Here is a 17,808-nt window from a genome sequence, read left to right on the forward strand (position 1 = left end):
TTTGTGTATTTTTAAATGGCGTTTTAGAATTTACGAACTGGATTTGTGTATTTTTAAATGGCGCTTTAGAATTTACGGACTGGATTTGTGTATTTTTAAATGGCGTTTTAGAATTTACGAACTGAATTTGAGTATTTTAAATGGCGTTTTACAATTTATGAACTGGATTTGTGTATTTTTAAATGGCATTTTAGAATTTACAAACTGGATTTGTGTATTTTTAAATGGCGCTTTAGAATTTACGAACTGGATTTGTGTATTTTTAAATGCCGTTTTAGAATTTACGAACTGGATTTGAGTATTTTAAATGGCGTTTTACAATTTATGAACTGGATTTGTGTATTTTTAAACAGTGTTTTAGAATTTATGAACTGGATTTGAGTATTTTAAATGGCGTTTTACAATTTATGAACTAAATTTGTGTATTTTTGAATCGTGTTTTGAATTTACAAATTGGATGTATGTATTTTTGAATCATGTTTTAAATTTATAAATTGTATTTGTGTATTTTTTAAATGGTGTTTTGAAGTTACAAGCTGGATTTGTGCATTTATGAATTGTGTTTTGAATTTACGAATTGGATTTGTGTATTTATGAATTGCGTTTTGACTTTATGAATTGGATTTGTGTATTTATGAATTGCGTTTTGACTTTACAAATTGGATTTGTGTATATATGAATTGCGATTGAATTTACGAATTGGATTTGTGTATTTATGAACTGAGTTTTGAATTTACGAATTAGATTTGTGTATTTTTAAATGATGCATTGAGTTTACAAACTGGAATTGTGTATTTTTAAATCATGTTTTGAATTTTCGAATTAGATTTGTGTATTTTTAAATCGTGTTTTGAATTTACGAATTGCATTTGTGTATTTATGAACTGAGTTTTGAATTTACGAATTGGATTTGTGTAAATTTAAATGATGCTTTGAGTTTATGAACTGGATTTGTGTATTTTTAAATCACGTTTGGAATTTTCGAATTAGATTTGTGTATTTTTTTAAAATTGTGTTTGAATTATATTTTGTAAATGTATTATTTTAGAGACCTAACTGGCTCCATACATTTTAACATTTTTGTTGTATATGTATTTAGGGTTGCATGATATTATAAAAATTAACATTGCATTATGGACATTTCTGCGATATATTTTGCATTATGAATACAATTTCGCCAGATGACTTCAATAGCTTGAACTCATAATTTTAGATTGATTGAGATGATTTTTGAACTTTTTAAAGTTTTGTGCAGGGGTGCCCAAATTCGGTCCTGGACGGCCGATGTCCAGCATAGTTTTCCTCCAACTTCCTTCAACACACCTACCTGGAAGTTTCTAGCAAACCAAGAAAGAGCTTGATTGGCTGGTTCTGGTGTGTCTAATTGGGGTTGGAACTAAACTCTGCAGGACATTGGCCCTCCATCACCAACTTTGGGCAACCCTGGTTTTGTGTGACTGTGTCCTTTTTTTGTGTATGTAATGTCCAGTTTGATGTTGTTTAAATATAATTACAGATATGACATTAATCATAGAACCACAGTGGACACCAGACACTTTAGATGGCAGATGTCTGGATGAAGGATTACATTGATCAGTGAAAGTCGAATAATTATTACCAGCTGTTTATAGAGGTAAACTGATATTTTAAACATCACCACAAGTTGCATCTGAAACAAACGGGCTGTAAAAATAGCAGAGAATAGAAATAAAGGGAGTTTTGGGGCTTTTTTTGAATGGCGTGCTTATGAAGAGAACCAGTGGGCATATGGACAAAATCAACTTTGATCTTCGGCTGCTGCAAAACAGATGAGTTTCCTGCAAAACCGCTGCCTCGGTACAATAGTTTCATAACTGCGATCTATGAATGCTTTTATGATTCCATGCATATGCCAGAAAAGACTGAATATGCAAGGAAACAATGAGCAGTCTAAACTCCAAAATTCCTCAGAGGAGTAAAATGTTATTAAAATTGCATGCACACCAGTAACATTGTGTTTAATGCTCGATATAGCAAGATTGCATCTCTCTTGATAATTGTTAAGCTTATAAGTACAGCTGCATTTTGCATTATTAAACTTTTATTTGTCATACTAATTGCATGTGTGGAGTCCGGTTAATTGAGCTGGTTTTTCATCAAGTTTGATCTCAGTACAAATGGTTGCGCGTGCCTGTGGTTGAATCTCCATATGGGCGATTCTGAATTCTTGTGATGCTGTGGTTTATTGGACAGCTAGGCAGTGAGTATTTAAAAACTGGTCTGATTTGTAAGATGGCACCTTTAGATTTCTTAGTTTCTTAATATTTCCTTGTTATGAACAATCAATGTATTCTTGATTTGTGAATTATCACTGAAGATGGTAGTTTTAAATGATTTAATTACCAGTTTATTTAGTTTTTTTAAGTTCCCCTTCATAATTTGTGTCAGTATTTTTGTTTTAAAAATGTCCACTTAATGTCTACTTAAATGTAATAATGAAACTTTTCCAGTGATTAACAAGAATCATTTTTAAGTTAGCACTGTCGCCTCACAGCAAGAAGGCCACTTGCTCCGGCTAGGCCTGTTGGCATTTCTGTGTGGAGTTTGCATGTTCTTCTCATGTTGGTGTGGGTTTCCTCCAAAGTTCCAGTCCAAAGACATGCGCTATAAGTGAATTGGTTTAAAGGAAAAATTGTGAGTGTGTGTGAGAATACGAGAGTGTATGGGTGTTTCCCAGTACTTGGTTGTGACTGGAAGGGCATCCTCTGTGTAAAACATTTGCCGGAATAGTTAGCTGTTCATTCCGCTGTGGCGACCCCTGATAAATAAGGGACTAAGCTGAAGGAAAACGAATGAATGAATAAAGTTTAACCAAACTTTTATTTTGAGGTTGTCATTTCGCTTGAGTTACTGTATGCACCACATTAGCCACCACAATAGCCAACTATTACACTGAAAGTCTAATTTGATTGGTCTACTGAAGTAGTTAATTACACAAGCAAATGTTTTTCACCTGTATCTGTCATTTACAACTTTGCACATACACTAGGTTTGACAGATGGGCTGCGTCCGAAATCGCACACTTCTCTACCATACACTGTAAAAAATACCTGTAAATTGACAGTTTTCTGTGTATTGTGATTGATGTTTTTTACCACTTAATTATGCAAAAGCTTTTGATGCAGAAAAGTTTGTAAAAGTGACTTTTAATTACCTTTTATTAGTTTGAAGTGATGTATTGTTTGGGTTGGTGTTGTAATTAACGGTACAAAAACCTGGTAATAGGGGCAGCGTGGTGGCGCAGTGGGTAGCGCTGTCACCTCACAGCAAGAAGGTCACTGGTTCGAGCATCGGCTGGGTCAGTTGGCATTTCTGTGTGAAGTTTGCATGTACTCCCCATGTTGGCTTGGGTTTCCTCTGGGTGCTCCGGTTTTCCCTCACAAGTCCAAAAACATGTGGTATAGATGAATTGGGGAAGCTAAATTGTCCGTAGTCTATGTGTGTGAATGAGTGTGTATGGATGTTTCCCAGTACTGGGTTGCAGCTGGAAGGGCATCTGCTGCGTAAAACATATGCTGGATAAGTTGGCGGTTCATTCTGCTGTGGCGACCCCAGATTAATAAAGGCACTACGCCGAAAAAAAAATTAATGAATAAATTCATCTTTGTGCAAACTTCATCCAAGTGGCAAACTTTAAAATTTCTTTTGCCCAAATGGTTTAAATTTGCTTGTAATCTTACAGTCGCGGGGCTTAAAAATAGATTAAAGTGAAGTCTTTTATACTATTAAAACCTATTTGATTAGGTCAAGTTTTATTAATCCCAACATGACATTGCAGATCCTGCGATGTAACTGTTGCAGATACACACATTGCAATATCGATGCTGAAACTAAGATGCAAAGCAATGTGTGCTCATGCTTTATTTGTAGAAAATCACATGATTTTTTTCATATATCTTACTTTGATTATACACAGCATATGTATATATCATTTATCCTAGTTCCTCTTAAAGGCCTGCCCTCAAGAGGCTCTGATTGGTCAGCTAACATAATGTGTTGTGATTCGCGGATTGGCTCCACGTCACCACGTCACGCCCCTACAAGCACAAGCTGTTGCGTTGTGTAAATAGTCAGAGCAGCTGTTAGCAGTGTTAGCTGCCTGAATCAGACAGAAAAACTAAGAACTCACAGCTGAACCTCACACCTGTTCTCTAAAATAAAATCTGACAAATATCTTTCACATATATTTGGAATAAGCATGTGTAAGTAATATGAAACATTCACATGTCTTTTGCGAGTTTGTTGAGATGTGGAATGTACGAATATTGAATGAATGTACGAATATGAATATTGTGGCTGTTTACAGGAGTTTGACTGATAAATATGAATTTTTAATTGTTATCTGTGCCAAATAGCATTTCCCGTTGTTTACATCCTTGTTTACGTCCCTGCTACAACATACCGTTAACGCTAGAAACTATGCATGTAATAATCAATTTTAACAAATAAAAACACTTACAGGTTAAGGCTCACAATCCACAGCTTCGTCTGTTATGGTTAGAGCTGCTCCTTCTTTGAGGAATTTTTAGCCGAATCCAGCACTGATCTGGGAGAGATTCTGGAAGCTGTCCATTGTGAAATGCTAGCTATATATTTTTTATAATTCTCTGGAACATAATTAAAATTGTAAGCCCTTCTGTTTTTGTGTCGTGTCCTTTGGAAGCCCTAATACAGAAACTGAAGAAGCTCTGTGGAAATAGCAGCGTTTGAACGGCATTTTAGCTTTCTCTACTGTAACATTACAGCACCTCTGGCCATGCCCCTTCGCTGCATGGGGTGTATGTAAGTGGTGAATGCATGTAACTGGAAGCCCTTACTAACCAGGATGTATTTTTTTTGTTGTTGTCCACAAACTCTGTTCGCTGTAGACTAAGCTAACTCTGTAAAAGCCAATGTCTCCCCTTGCATTGAACTTTGAGCGTATTACATTCATAGATGTTGTTTATGTTCACACAGCTACATTACACATCAACTAAAGTTTAAAATATGATATCGTAGTGGACCACCCTTACAGACATTACTCCACATTACAGTTTGAGTTCGTGTACAGCCCTGCATTCGATTTATTATTCCAAAACTTGACGAACTCTGTGATGGTCCCACATTAAGCAACTAATTTAATACTCCAATTCTGTCTGCATTTTTCATACTTCTTGTTTGCTACGGGATTAGTGTATTGTTCTTTAGGAGACGCACAGAAATTACAGACGGATCTGAATCCCCTGAATTTATTGTTGTTTCTGCTTATTTGCTGTATGCGATGTCTCTAGATAATTAAACCTTTTGAAGCTTTTTAATGGTGCTTGAGTGAGCAGAAATCTTTTTTTAATGCATTTTATGCAGTGCAGACAACAGCAGACAGTCGTATTCGCTCATCAGCAGAATTTACTCTTGAAGAATGTCGCAGGGAGGTTGAAATCTTCATTTTGTTAAAAGAAGCCTCACCCTTTTTTCGTTTCCGTGATTGCATTACACTGCCATATGGAATGCATATTGCATTGGCACGAGTTGTGCATTTGCAGCTTCACAAGTTGTAGCTTCCTTTCAAAACTCCAGAACTGAAATGCAGAGTGTGCTACAGCATAATTGTGTGTGTATATGTGTGTGTGTGCGGGTAACAGTCTGGCATTGAGAGAACTATTCTCAGACAAACGCCTATACGGAGAGTGATTCATCCTCAGCGTCTTCACTGAAAGTAGGTTGGCCGCCTCGGATGGAATTTTTCTTGGCAGTTTTCCCTAAAGTTAACCTCCTTCCCCCTCCTCACGTGTCCCAGCTTTCTGCTGTTTAAAGTCTATTAAAAATTCTGTGGTAATGCATGCAGTGTCTTTGCCTTGACCTCAGACAGGCTCCGCACTTCTGTTGCAATGATTGGTCGATAAAGGTGCGGTGTTTTGACATTTTCTTGGAAAAATTATGCTTTTTTTCAGAGCTCATGCCTCTGCTGCATTTCCTACACCAAAACTTTTTCTTTGTCTAGGCTGTGTTATCATGACTTTCATACACTGTACACAAGTTGTGTTTCATCAGCACAAGTTTAAGGATTTCCTATGACATCAATTCTCTAATGCTGCAGATCTCTCTCTCTCTCTTTATTTGGCAGAATGTCCCATTATACAGATGAGCCTCGTTTTACCATTGAGCAGATCGACTTGCTGCAGAGGCTACGTCGGAGTGGCATGACAAAGCAAGAGATCCTGCATGCTCTAGACACCCTTGACCGGCTGGACCGCGAGCATGTGGAGAAGTTTGGCCATCGGCACGCTCACGGTGGGACATCCGCCATCAATCATGGCAACAGCAGTAACGCCACCACCTCTTCCAACTCCTGCACTACCTCCTCCAACAACCTCACAGCCTCTTCTTCAACGACCTCTACAGCCACGCAGACGGGTTACCGTGGCAATGGCCTCTCCCCGTCTCCGAGCAACAGCTATGAAACCTCCCCTCCGCCGACCGCCCCCACCTCTATGCCAGTTGTAGCACCCCTGGTCCAAAATGGACGGGACGCCCTCGCCGCTATGTCCAATGGGAAACTCTCGCCACCCCGCTTCACTGTTAGCAACGTCACCTCACGGGCCTTTCCATTTGAGCCCCCCGATGAGGAAATGGACATTGATGACCGGGTCGAGGAGCTCATGAGGTCAGTGGAAAACTCTCGGGATGGGTCATTTATTGGTGGAAATTGAAACGACTGTTGCTTTTCAATTCAGTTCATCTTTGTTTCTATAGTGCTTTTAACATAGAAGAATTTCTAGTAGGGTTGTCATGATATTGGAATTCGGTAATCGATACTGAATTTTTAAAAACAGCCGCGGATCACTCGTATGTCAGCTTATAGACAAACCAGCTGATTGACGTGACTTTAAAATGCTCCAGTGTCTCTGTATCTGTGGTTACACTTAGTAAACAGCGGTGAGTTTGGTTAACTGATGACCTTCACGGCCAATCACTGTCATTTCTGTTGAGCATGTGAACACAACGGCAAATCAGCGCTGTTTAAGAACGTGCTTAACAGCGCTCAAATGTTAGCGGGAAATGGACGTTTTTAAAATTCCAGTGTTGATTGGTACCGAATTCCAGTATTGTGACAACGCTAAGTCCAGTTTTCAAAGTTCAGTTTAGTTGAGTTCAGTTTAATATACTAACACTGAAGAGCAAATCCAACGAGGAGTAGCTCTACAAGTCCCAAACCAAGCAAGCCAGTGGAGACAGTTTTAGCAAGTTAAAAGCGTAAGGGATTGTGTTGCATTTGAGAATGAAATACTGGATGGTGCAACATAATGCACTGAAAGAAATCCAATTTTTTATCCAAATTCTGAACAATTATTTATATGTATTATATTATTAACATATATATTATTTAGATTATATATTTTATACTTTTATGTATATTATATCTTTTACATGAATAGTTCAAAACAAAACAAAAAAAACACACCAAACTTTGGTCATATCTGAACTTCATAAATCTCGGCATATTTGGATGGTGCAACAAACCTCAGTATTTATTTTTCAAAACGGGTCACAAATGAACTCTTCAGCCTAAAACAGCTGAATCCACACTGAATCTGACTCACTCATTGACTTTTTGATCATATCTGAAAAAAAAGGTAGACGGGTACACTGGGGGAAATAAGCATTAAACATGTCACCATTTTTTTCAGAAAACGTATTTTTAAAGGTGCTGCTGACCAACAAATGTTGGTATCGTCCAAAGAAATCCATATATGCAAAGAAAATAAAACAATTACAAATCAAGGTATGCGTAATAAAATGAAATGACACAGGGAAAAAGTTCAGTCACAGGGAAAAACTGGGAAAAAGTTCAGTTCCCAACTTACAGGGAAAAGTTGCTTCAGTCCAACATCTACATTAGCAGGATGATGAAGATTAAACCAGGGTGGACATTTCAGCAAGACAATGATCCATAACACAGCCAAGGAAACTCTCAAATGCTTTCAGAGAAAGAAAATCAAGCTGTAGAATGGTCTAGCCAATCACCTGAAATGAATCCAATAAAGAATACAAAATAAAGATCAAATTTGATAGACAACATTCAGAGAACCGTTAAAAGTGTTATACTCTGTTGAAGTCTGTGGAAAAACTCACATTTGAGCAATTTATGTGACTTAATTCTCCATATGAGAGGCGTCTTTAAGCTGCCATCTCCAAAAATATTTCAGTACTTCAGCACTTTCTCCTTGTGTCATTCCATTGTTATTACACATAACTTATTTTTCAGATTTTTTTTTTTGTTTAGATTTATTTTTATGTTTGTTTTGTTTGGGGTTTTTGCAACATCTGGTTCCACTCCATGTCAACAGCTCCTTTAGAAATATTATTCCCAGGAAAAAACATGACATGTTCAATACACATTTTCCCCGCTGTATATGATTGGTGTAACATTAAAAACAATTACTCAGCAAATTATGAACAATTAGGTCTTATTAACAGTTATTTAGCACGAATCATTCATAACAAATGACAAATCAACTTATCTGCCTAAAATGGCAGAATCGTGAATCATAGCTGAACATAAAAGAAATCTGGGTGTGTTTGGATGGGGCAAAATCATACATGCAAAGCAAAAACAAATACTGTATGCACTTCAGTGCACCATCATGTGACTTTATCAAGGGTTTATTACATTACTCATTTGCTATGAGTCACAAATTAATTTATCAGCCTAAACCGACTAATCTCATTATCTTCAGAGATGTTCAGACATATCTGAACTGAAATGAACTGCTAATTTGGGTGGTGCAGCATAATGAAATGCACCAAAAAGAGACAGTCCAATTCTCTCAAACAGTATATGAATGGTTCTTTTGCATGAATCATTACAGTTTTCATATCCTTACTGAAGTAAAGTGTGTATTTGAATAGTGCAACGTTATACACGTTTAAAAAGTGTCAAGTCATGAACAAATGACTCTTCTGATCAGTTTTGTTGCATTATAAGTTCAAAATGACTTGCAAATGAACTCATGACTTAATGAATCTTCTCACTCTGTAACTAATGCTTGTGTACAGTTATTTGGATGAATCACTAAATCACAAATGAACTCCTCATTTTAAAGGGGTGGTCCAGAGTGTATTTTTAAGGCTTGGTTGTGTAAGATGCAAAGCAATGTGTGCTCATGCTTCATTTGTAAAAATTCATGTTATTTTTTTCATATATCTTACTTTGATTATATACAGCTACTCGGCTAACATGAAAACGACTCTCACATTTCCAAGTTCCCCCAAAAGCCCGCCCTCAAGAAGCTCTGATTGGTCAGCTAACATAATGTGCTGTAATTTACAGATCGACTCCACGTCACCAGGAAAAGCATCACTCGCATAATAGCACATGCTGTGCCTCTGCTCTGTAAATACAGTCAGTCAGAGTAGCTGTTGGCTGTATCAGTTTGAGGCTGAATCAGACAGAAAATGAAAAGGACACAGCTGAACCTCATGCCTGCTCTCTAAAATAATATCTGACAAGTGTCTTTCATATATATTCGAGTTCTAAGCATGTGTAAGTAATATGAAATGTTCGAATATCTTTTGCTAGTTTGTTATTTGAGATGTAGAACGCACGGAAAGCGGCCGAGAGAGACACTGAAAGTATGTATGAAGTAAATATGAATTTGTAGCTAAATTGTTAATGGTGTCAAACAGCATTTCCCGTTGTTTACATCCTTGTTTACATCCTCGCTACAGCATACTGTTAACGCTAAAAACTGTGCATGTAATAGATCGATTTTAACAAAAAAAAAAAAACATACTGACAGGTTGAGGCTCACAATCCACAGCTTTGCCTGTTATGGTTAGAGCTGCTCCTTCTTTGAGGAATTTTTAGCCGAATCCAGCACTGAACTGGGAGAGATTCTGGAAGCTCTCCTTTGTCAAATTCTAGCTATATATTTTTATGATCCTCTGGAACATAATTAAAATTAAATTATAAGCACTTTGTGTCGTGTCTTTTGGAAGCCCAAATACAGAAACAGAAGAAGCTCTGTGGAAATAGCAGCGTTTGGACGGCGTTTTAGCTTTCTCTTCGCTGCACAAGGTGTATGCGCATAACCTGAAGTGTTTGTGATCTCACTAACCCAGATTTATTTTTTTGTATTCCCCAAACTTCGTTCGCTGTAGGCTTTGCTAAGCTAACTCTTTAAAAGCCAGTGTCTCTCTTAGCATTGAACTTTGAGTGTATTACATTCAGAGATGTTGTTTATGTTCACACAGCTACATTACACATCAACTAAAATTTACAATATGATATCGTAGTGGACCACCCCTTTAAAATCATTTAAATTAGAACTAGCTCACTCATTAACCTTGGTCATATCGGAAGTGAAACTGTATATCTACATTTTGTTAACCTTCAATTAGTGTTTTTAACACTTACTGTTTGTTAATATGTCAAAATACAGCTAAATATACACACTAGAAGCGCTGTTGTTGTAATAAATGGCACTTTTAGAAATGTGACCAAAAATAGCATTGACTTTTTTCATGTAATGTCTTTTTTAATCTCTCTCTGTTGTTGCAGAATGGACAGTGCTATAATTAAAGAAGAGATTAAAGCGTTCTTGGGGAACCGGCGAATATCACAGGCAGTAGTTGCCCAAGTGACAGGTCAGTAATTCTGCTTTAAGCTTTTTGTTGTGAAATACACTGTAAATACACTGCAAATACACTGCTTTGCTTATGAAATAAAATGTCCTTTAGTTGTTTAGTGTTATTAGAAAACAGAGCATTTTACTGTAGTATTTTGTTGTGCCACATCAAAACACAGTGCTACAGGATCTTCTTGTAACATTTAATCAGAAGTGTCAGCTTTATGGCTGTTGTTTATTAAGCTTGTGGGATTTGTCGTGGCAGGCCTGAGAGAGGAATATGCAGTGAGAGTGTGTTTGATTCTCTGCAGGTATCAGTCAGAGCAGGATCTCTCATTGGCTTCTCCAACAGGGCTCAGACCTCAGCGAGCAGAAGAAAAGAGCTTTCTACCGCTGGTACCAACTGGAGAAAACCACACCTGGTAATGCCAGAACATCTAACGGCTTACTAGCGCTTCTGTCATGTGCCAGGAACTTTAACTCTGACTCTAAACATACACCTAAAATCAGAAGACATTAGGGTTGTTCAAAATGTAGTTCCATCAAGTTTTCAACTCAAGTTTTTTAAAGTGTTAATTGAATTTATTGATTGTTGATAGAGCCCTGCATTTGAGCCCGAGCCCCTAGGGCTTTTCACGTCATAGTTAGCAGGCCTTCATTAGAGAAAACTTTAGGAAAAAAAGTTTAATGAGATTTAATGCATGCGGTCCGGAAGCGTCAGTGATGTCTCTCGCATAGAGATTTCCAGCCACGTACAATAGAGAACATAAAGAGAAAAATTGGCAATGGCGCACTTAAAACTGTGAAAAACGCTGGAGAATGGCAAACTTCTGGTCAACTTTTCAAATAGTGAAATATAGTGACTTTAAATGATGAGCCAACTGGTTATGCACAACTTGTAAGTCCAGGGGCACTGGCAGGATTTTATCATCATCCCTTTTTCTTATTTCAATCTCAAGAAACGATGCTTGCTGTCAAATGCTACATTATTAAGAACATTCATTATGACATAATTTGTTTCCTTTTATTAATATTAATATATTTTCTTTGAAATCTAAATGCAATAAAAGCACATCAGCACCAAGGAAAAATCAGATGCTCAAGACGTAAACTTTAAAATTATGACATTAAAAAATGAGTAAATATATGACAAAGGATTGTGGTACAATTAATGAAGCATTAATTAGATCCTTATTTTCCACTGACCAAAACAGATCATCCAGCCGCAGTTGTGTAATGGATGGGCTCAAACTAAAATATAATTGGTATATTTTTCTTGAAAAAAATATATTTTTAAAATGAATTTCGTATGTTTTGTCTCTTAGTTTTAATAGTTTTTTTATATATATTTATTTGGTGGTCAGTCATCTACTAGATAAAAAAGTAGAACGAATAACATCTGAGGTGAGGTGCTTTAAAACAAGTTCGCTATATGCTTCAACAATGCCAAAACACAAACTTTGTCAAATAAAATAATAATCTAGCCAAATTAAAATTAAAATTGTTTAAAACACCCTGAATGGTAATGGTTCCATGCGAGGAGGCTTCGCAGCTGGCGGATCTGAATTGTCAGATGAAAGAGACATGGGCTGGGCCTTCATTTTCCCTGGCTCAGGTGCTGATGAGACTTGTCTCATTAGTTTTAGGCCTTTTGGCAAATGTCTCAATTAAGTTTAGCTGTTTTAAAGAGCGTTTACTCTTTTTGAACCTTGTTTTAAGCGATTGCTATCTGAATTGTAATTTTTAGTGTGCAGAAAAACCGCAAGCAAAACTAAAGCCAATAGATTTCTTTACCCATCTACCACAATGCAAGTACATACACACTTTAAAACACACAAACGCACACCTTTATTTATTCTTATTCTTTCTTGCTTTGTCAGTATATCGTTGTGTATACTGTTTAATAATCAATTTTAAAATTAATGAATTAATACATAAATAAAAAAGCTACATTAATTCGTGCCCTCTCATGATAGGTATGAGCTGTGCACACAGCCATACAGCTGCATGCATCACTGGAGTAAATTGAGTAAACTCACTGTGGATAGCATACCGCTTGAATATCGATGTCACTAAACTTACATTTAGAAAAACAAACAAACAAAAAAAAACTCCAAATATTTCTCTAAATCATTCTGATAAAAAAACAACAAAAAAAAAAAAACGAAAAGAAAAACACAAACTTTTTTATTAAAAATAAATCTGGTCTATTTTAATGGCTGTAACTGTATAAGCTGTTTGGCGGGGAAAAAAAACAGGCTTCGGGTCTTTTTAATTATTTAAAAATATATTTTCTGCTGTTTATTATAATGCCTATGTTCTGTTGTTGCATTAAATGTTGACCTTATTTTCTATTTTTATTTGACAATTTTTTATTATTATTTGAAATCAAGTTTATAATTTACCAAAATATTGTATTTATTTAAAAAAATCTGGATTCAGTTTGTTTAATGTTAATTATTGATTAGTCAAAATCATCAAACTATTTTAAGTTAAACAGTTTTTTTCTCAAATTCTGTTTATTTCTGTTAACAATTAAACATGGAAGAAAAATGCATGATTCCATCAGATATTTATTTTTATTATTATGATTTATAATATGAATACATCTTATTACACATTTTATTAATATGTAGTAATAAGTCTTTTCTTCAGTCATAACTTCAAGTTAAACATTTATTTGATGTCCTTCATCTCGAGTCTCTCATCTCCTTTATTTTGTTCTGAGGCAAGAAATCAGGCATTCAGTGAAACATCTCTTTTCCATTATCATCTGCTTGAGCTTCAGTGTGTTCTCGTGGAGCCGCTTGCTTCACCTGACCTGATGTGATGATGTTTGTGTCTCAGGTGCGACGCTAGCGATGCGTCCCACACCGATGGCCCTGGAGGACATTGTGGAGTGGCGTCAGACTCCTCCACCCATCAGCAGCACGCAGGGCAGCTTCCGTCTGCGGCGCGGCAGCCGCTTCACCTGGAGGAAAGAGTGTCTGGCCGTCATGGAGAGGTGAGACCATTAACTGATGCCCAGGGTCAGGTTATAATGAGGTATTCTGGAAAACGGATGGCTTTTATGTTGAAAAGACCATCTTCAAACATTTTGAAATCCTTTACAATAACAGGACCCTCTTGCAGGCCCGGATTGGCTAATCAGGAGGACTGGGAGAATTCCCGGTGGGCCGGTCTGTTTTTTTGGCCGTGAGGGCCGGTGTCCCTAGCTGCTTGCACTCTCAGCAGTCACACTTTTTTCACTTATTTACTTATTTGACCATTGCCTCATTCTTTATTCATTATTTTGCAGCAGCTCCGCTCCATTTTCTCGCAGCCCCGTGAGCAAAATGAAAGTAAAATCAAAGTGAAAGCAAAATAAAGTGACTTGGATTAATATAGAACATTCATAGTTTAAAATGACCATTCTGTGTGAGTAGAGTGAATAGGGGCTAAGTGAACAGGGGGTGTTTTGGGAGATGTTTCAAATGTAAATGGAGGAAAGGAGGGGAGCTAGTTTTCCCGCATTCCCACCTGGTGGGTTGTGGAGCCGATTGTTTCTTAACTACATTTCTCAGTAGCGTGGTGGTTGCGTCTCTACTTTCTAAATCAAATAGCTTTTCAGTAGTGAAGCTATTGTTTTAAGCCATTAGTGCAGTAGCGTCCACACAATCTACATTTACTGATTGCAAATCATTTAGTGATGCCACCGTCATTCACAGAGCTTTGAAACCAGTGTCTGGATGATTAAAGTAAATCCATATGATACTGAGAATGCCGAATTCTTCTTTACTGCTTTACTCTCGCTCCGGTCTGTGACATTGCAAATCAACCATTGGGCTTACAGGAGAAACTTGCTTGATGGAAAGATGACTGTAGAGGAATTATTTCTGCAGCAGGACCACACCTCGAGTACATGTCTTAAAGTTAATCCTGATGCTTGTTGGAGTTGAATTGGTTTTACATTTATTCACTGTTTGTTCTACATGTCCAAGTGCACTTACATGAAAAAATAGATGTAGTAGTTTAATATAAATACAGTATTTCAAATATTTAAAATACTATAGTTTTTTGAAGTGTCTGTGGTACTTTTATAGTTGCAATACAACAACTAAAATTAGATTTATATATATATATATATATATATATATATATATATATATATATATATATATATATATATATATATATATATATATATATGTATATATATATATATATATATACATATACATATATATATATATATATATATATATACATATATATATATATATATATATACATATACATATATATATATATATATATACATATATATATATATATATATATATATATACATATACATATACATATACATATATATACATATACATATATATATATATATATATATATATACATATATATATATATATATATATATACATATATATATATATATATATATATACATATATATATATATATATATATATATATATATATATATATATATATATATATATATATACATATATATATATATATACATATATATATATATATATATATATATATATATATATATATATATATACATATATATATATATATATATATATACATATATATATATATATATATATATATATATATATATATATATATATATATATATATATATATATATTGTTTCTTCAGTGCACCGCGATGCAGACACGGACAATTCGGTATCGGTTCAGTAATAATCATAACCGGTTATTATGTACTGACGTCATTTATCTCATATGCGCTCTGTCGCGAGGGAGGCGAGCACGGGTATTTACAACACTACAGGTGCCAACTACTTAAATTTCACTGTGTGTGCGTTTTCTGGAAAGTCTTTCACTGGCACTTACAGCAGAAGCCCCTATTTCTCTGCGATTGAGGGAATGAAAGTACTCCAGCTCTCTCTCTCTCTCTCTCTCTCTCTCTCTCTTTCTCTTTCTCTTTCTCTCTCTCTCTCTCTCTCTCTCTCTCTCTCACTGTGGCCCATTTCACCTGCTGGCATGACTTTTCCTTCCCTCTCTTTTCCTCTCGGCTGTATGCATTCCCGCGGCTGTACCTGTGCATTGTCACGGGACCCGACCAGATTTCATGCAGCGCGGGAATAAATTTCCGAATAAAAGCACGGGAGCGTTCGGTTACTCTGGTGTAATTTTAACAGGAGTGGGCGGTCTCACAATATCGTGAGTGTGCGTGCGTGTTTGTGTGTGTGCTTGTTTGGTGCTGTCTATGTTTGTGTATGTGTGTGAATGAGAGACAGTGTGGTGCTGTGTGTCCATGTGTGTGTTTATACAGACAGCTTGTTATAGGCACCCCCCAAAATACAACACTGTGTAGGGAAAGCATCGTCAATGCACCGTGATGCACCGAAATATCGCACGATAACGCCAAATCGATGGCATAATCGTAACCGAACCGTGAGACCAGTATAGGTCTATATTTCCTTTTACTATACATTACTATAGTACTTTAAATGTGAAACTCAGGATGTCTTGTTTTTTTTTGTTGTTTTTTTTACATCTAGTAAAATTTGTTTCTGTTTGGAAAAGCATATTAATTGCAGTAATTAACTGAACTTAACAATTAAGCTTCATGTTTCATTGGCAGTTTTATTGACTAAGACAGAACATTAAAAATGAAAAACAAGTAAATAAATAGCTTACATGTAGCTAAACTACTTTTGCCATGTAGCTTGTAGCTTAGCTGGCTACATTTTCCAGAGGGTAGCTTTTAGTGTAGTTAAGCTACATTTTAAGTAGAGTAACTAACAGCTTAGCTCTACATCTTAGCTAACTACATTTTCTAAGCAGCTTGCCCAACACTGGTTATTATAATATAAAAATTGCATTAATGGATCAATTTAACGATGTAAAAATATAGTAACAGTTAATTACATTTAATGCACAACTGTAAAAAAAAAAAAAAAAACGGTTAAAAATGTGAATTTATCTACTAGTTCATGTATTTTATTTTTACTGACTATTCGTAAAAAACAAAATAGTCTTAACTGACAGATCCATTAGACCAGGGGATCCCTAACTTTTCAGCCCGCGACCCCCCAAAATAGCAATGCCAGTGACTCGCGACCCCCAATATTCTCTGAGGTGGTTATAAATATATAAACCTTGCACAAAACGGTACACACATACCAATAACCCAAATCCCAAGTGCATTCATCATTTAATTTTTAACAACGCCACTCAGAGACTGTCCTCCATGTTAAGTTGTGGCCTATATTTATTTTTAATAGACGCGAGTGCCGTAAAGGTGTCAAAGTTTAACCTGATGCCATGAAAGCAATGTGCTGAATCTGACACTATTGCTGGGTCTTTAATATAACGTAATCACCCCAGGGGTCGCAAACAAAATAATGAAAGGCTGATGGCTTTTTATTTCCATTTTGTTTTTTAATGTTTATTATTAACAGGTTAACAATGTTACTATTAACTACTATTTTGTACTCTAGTACAGTGTTTCCCAACCCTGTTCCTGAAGGCACACCAACAGTACACATTTTCAAGCTTTCCCTAATCCAACACACCTGAATCAACTCACCAGAACATTAGAAGAGACTCCAAAACCTGAAGTGAATGGGTGAGATAAGGGAGACATCCAAAATATGTTCTGTTGGTGTGCCTCCAGGAACAGGGTTGGGAAACACTGCTCTAGTAGGTTGAACTGGAGAAAATCTTGGATTAAAATATGGTAATTCTGATTGTTTAATAAAATTAATTTGCTTTTTAGAAATCGGCAAGCGACCCTTTCTCATTGTCCCGCGACCCCCCGAGGGGTCCCGACCCCGACTTTGAGTAGCACTGCATTAGACTACATGTATCATTCACTTTGTTTATAAACATTGTATACTTATAAGGGTGTGGTTAGCATTAAAAGATAGCATTAACTACTGAAATAACCATCATAAAACAGTCAATCTACTGTAAATCCAATAGTAGATCTAGGTTAAACAAAGTCCAAATGCAAGCTTGTATTTAAAGCTAAAAATGTGTCAATTTCTGCTTTTATATTCTCCTCCAGTTACTTCAATGACAACCAGTACCCAGACGAAGCCAAACGAGAGGAAATTGCCAACGCCTGCAATGCAGTAATTCAGAAACCAGGTAGGATGTTTAAACAAGAAGCTCCATAA

General features: G+C 36.1%; 1 protein-coding gene across 4 annotated transcripts in view; it reads left to right on the forward strand.

The window, feature by feature from the left end:
• The window catches only part of hmbox1a (homeobox containing 1a), a 35,630-nt gene that overhangs the window by 7,657 nt on the left and 10,165 nt on the right, over positions 1-17,808 (forward strand). For all 4 annotated transcript variants that reach the window (XM_056476629.1, XM_056476630.1, XM_056476631.1 and 1 more), the window contains exons 2-6: positions 6,143-6,682; positions 10,580-10,665; positions 10,958-11,068; positions 13,494-13,650; positions 17,697-17,779. In XM_056476629.1, the coding sequence (XP_056332604.1) occupies positions 6,144-6,682; positions 10,580-10,665; positions 10,958-11,068; positions 13,494-13,650; positions 17,697-17,779 (976 nt within the window). In that variant the 5' untranslated portion in view covers position 6,143. The remainder of the gene's footprint in view (positions 1-6,142; positions 6,683-10,579; positions 10,666-10,957; positions 11,069-13,493; positions 13,651-17,696; positions 17,780-17,808) is intronic.

The sequence above is a fragment of the Danio aesculapii genome, chromosome 17, assembly GCF_903798145.1.
Source record: "Danio aesculapii chromosome 17, fDanAes4.1, whole genome shotgun sequence".
Classification (NCBI taxonomy): Eukaryota; Metazoa; Chordata; class Actinopteri; order Cypriniformes; family Danionidae; genus Danio; species Danio aesculapii.